At 34.1% G+C, this 3370-nt stretch overlaps 1 protein-coding gene across 1 annotated transcript; it reads left to right on the top strand.

Annotated features, from left to right (window-relative positions):
• Nucleotides 1-645: 645 nt before the first annotated feature.
• On the top strand, nucleotides 646-2754 carry LOC127934068 (26S proteasome complex subunit SEM1). The gene is made up of 3 exons (XM_052531253.1): nucleotides 646-813; nucleotides 1357-1450; nucleotides 2504-2754. The coding sequence occupies exons 1-3, from the start codon at nucleotides 738-740 to the stop codon at nucleotides 2544-2546; spliced, it is 213 nt and encodes a 70-aa protein (XP_052387213.1). The 5' UTR covers nucleotides 646-737; the 3' UTR covers nucleotides 2547-2754.
• The last annotated feature ends 616 nt before the right edge of the window (nucleotides 2755-3370 follow it).

Here is a 3370-nt window from a genome sequence, read left to right as displayed (position 1 = left end):
ACAATTTTCATTGTGGCATGTGTGGTTTTGTGGTGTATGTGCTGTCATTTATCTAGAATATTCAATGTTCTTGCCTGTGGCTGTTATGTATATTTTTGAGATGTACCTTCACTGGATGATTTTCTACTAATTTTCATGTAGAATTTCATTTTATATATATATATTTTATCTACACAAAATGCCTATTTCTCTCAAATATTATTATATATATACACACACACACATGCTCACACACACACACACACACTCACTCACAATATAAAATATTTTGTATTATTTTGATATTATTCTTAAACAAATCAGTAAATAAATACATTTATTTAGAAAAAAAATATTTTGAGTTATTCAGCCACATTCACATTTCACATCCTATATATGTTTGTGTGTGTGTATGTGTGTGGAATATATATTTATATTATTAAAATATTCTGTACATTTCATGTGTATTTATTGCCACAAATTAAAGACAATGAATACAAATTATAAATAATTTTAAATATATAAATACATTTAGAATAATTTAGATGAATGAATACAAATCATTCAGCCATGTACATTATGCGGCGGAGCCTTCATGAATAAACACTTCAAACAGCTAGGCTAGCTCATATAATGCAGGGAGTGAAACTCTAGGCCCAGCCACAGTTTTGCGCATGCGCACAGCATATTCAGTATTACGCTAAGCGTCGATGATGAGAATCTGATTCTGTGTTGAACCGCTGGATCAGTAGCACGACATGTCAGAGAAGAAACAAACAGTGGATTTGGGGCTGTTGGAGGAGGATGATGAGTTTGAAGAATTCCCAGCAGAGGGTGAGTGAACTGAAAATGATTACTGTTTTGATTAGAAATGCGCTCTTTAGTCAGTTTACGGGTAAATAAATACAAACAACACCACAGTGACTCAGCTAGCATTGCTAAGCTAACCGACAAAACATTCTTCAGTTTATACAATAACTGTTACATGGTCGGTTTGTCGCGTTTGAAAAGACATGAATGAAATAATGAATCTGACATGTTTAATTTCATAAAAAGTCTATCGGCGCTGCTTGTTCCACAGACGTAAAGAAACAACAACAGTATTGCTAAGCATCATTAGCAGTTAGCATTTTTAGCACCTTGAAACCCAATGTAGTTGTATAATGTTTCCATTAATAATTTCATATTTGCTCAGTAATTTCAAATCAAGAATAACTTTTGCACGTATAGAATGTAGTTTATGACCAGTTTTTTATTAGTAGTATTACTCTCGATAGTAGTCTCACGCTGTGTGACTGTGTGTGTTTGTGGAGCTCGTGCTGTATCGGGCCCATCTAAATCATCATCAGCGTCACTGAACTGGTGTGTCATTCCCAGACTGGACGGGCCTGGATGAAGATGAGGACGCTCATGTTTGGGAAGATAACTGGGATGATGACAATGTAGAGGATGACTTTTCTAATCAGCTGAGGTAGGTTTCACATTCTGAATTTGTGTGATTATTCATATGAAGTGGAGAACACCTTGTAGCTCTGGAGTATACTAGTCTAATCTAAATTCACGAATAATGAATCCTGTTAGACATACAATTACATTGTATGTGAAACCGAATTACAGTCCCTGTGAAACCGACATTGTTTCTAAGGAATTTTTTTTTTTGGTTAAACTCATTTAGAAGAAAACAGTCCCTAAGAGATCTCATAGTCCAATGGCTAACCAAAACTCATGGCGGCCTCAAACCACATTTATGAACTTTCCTATGTGTGAGAACCTGATTACAGAAAATACAGCCATTTAATATTCTTGTATTTTAAGTTAAAAAAGGTAGATGCATTAATTTCTCTATTCGGATTCTATTAAAACTATAAATCTATTGATATCGCTCATGAAATCGATTTGATTTCCAGCACTGGAAATGGTTGGGCTAGTGAACGTGTGGTAAAGGAGGAGAGACTCACGATATTTGGTCGAAAGTGTTTTCTTATTGGAAACCAATTATAGTCAGTATGTTATAATTAGGGTTATTAAACTTAACTAAAACACATTTTATTTCAGCTAGTTGACAAGGCAACAGTACTTCATTTTCATTTAGTTTCTCTTGATGATGTACTAAAATAATGAAATAACTAAACTGGAGCTAACTATAACTTAAGCTGAAGTAAAAGTAAAAAAAAAAAAAAAAAAAAAAATATATCTATATATATATATATATATATATATATATATATATATATATATATATATATATATATATATAAGACATTTTAAATGGCAAACACAAAATTAGTAAAACTTTAACGTGAAAATTAAAACTGAAAAAAAAAATCAAAATATGAACAAAAAATATCTATAATACTATAGTATGGATATCGTTGAACTTAAAGTAATGGTAATACAAATGTTCTTAATATTATGAAAATGTAATGTCAAAAATGTAATTTTACAACTTGAATATTTTCTGTATTTGTTTTGTGAGTTATTGCACGGTTTAACTTTTTTTGCTCCAATTTTTCCCATCTTTTAGAGCGGAGCTTGAAAAACATGGATATAAGATGGAAACCTCTTAACATTGGACTACTTGAGCTGAAAATGATTTTTTTTCCACATTTGAATATTTTCAGTTTGTTCTGTCAGTAGAAAATGTGACTTCTCTTGTTACTTCTGTAAGAAGCCCTGCGTTATAAAACGGGTCAGTAGAAACAGATATCAATGCACCCCCCAAATACAAGTACAAGTTGTGTTAATAATTGTGATAATAAAGAATTGTTTTCCCTATTCTGTTTGATTTTTTTTTTTTTTTTTAGAGGCAGAGAATTGTTTTGCATACCTGAAATTGTAATCAAAATTATAACTGCTCCGTAAAGTCTGGTAAATATTGTTAGTCATTCAGCAGATTTTCATGTAACATCCAGTGATGCAGCTGCACACATCCATGGAGAAAGTGCTCGGCTGTGCCCTGAGGCTCCTGGGACTTGTCAGAGTCTCTGGTGGGGAGATTATCCAGTGAAGTGTTTGTCAGAGGCACGGAGGTGGTCACAGCATGAAGCCCCAGCCGGTCCTGCCTGGGCCTGCCCTCTCCCGACTGGGCCCTGCTCTTTTGCTCTTCACAGCGAGGGCTCCCACACTGAACCAGAAGACAATTTGCCCAGCCGCACTCCCCCCTAGCAAAATGATTTCTCTGGATTTGTGGCTGTGAGTCCCAAGGACATAATGAGCTGAAATCAATGCCAGTAAGGCATCTCCTACCGCAGAGGCATCATTTGCTAATGTCTTCTCTCCCCAAAATTCAAAATATAATTTGTAAAAATATGAAATCATCACTTGTTTTAGAACTTCAATTCTTTCTGACAAATTTGCATTGTTTATTGCGCTAAGTCTACATGTATGAAGG

This window comes from Carassius gibelio, chromosome A18, assembly GCF_023724105.1.
Source record: "Carassius gibelio isolate Cgi1373 ecotype wild population from Czech Republic chromosome A18, carGib1.2-hapl.c, whole genome shotgun sequence".
NCBI lineage: Eukaryota > Metazoa > Chordata > Actinopteri > Cypriniformes > Cyprinidae > Carassius > Carassius gibelio.
The sequence above is the reverse complement of the archived record's forward strand: the minus strand, read 5'-3'. Positions and strand labels throughout refer to the sequence as shown.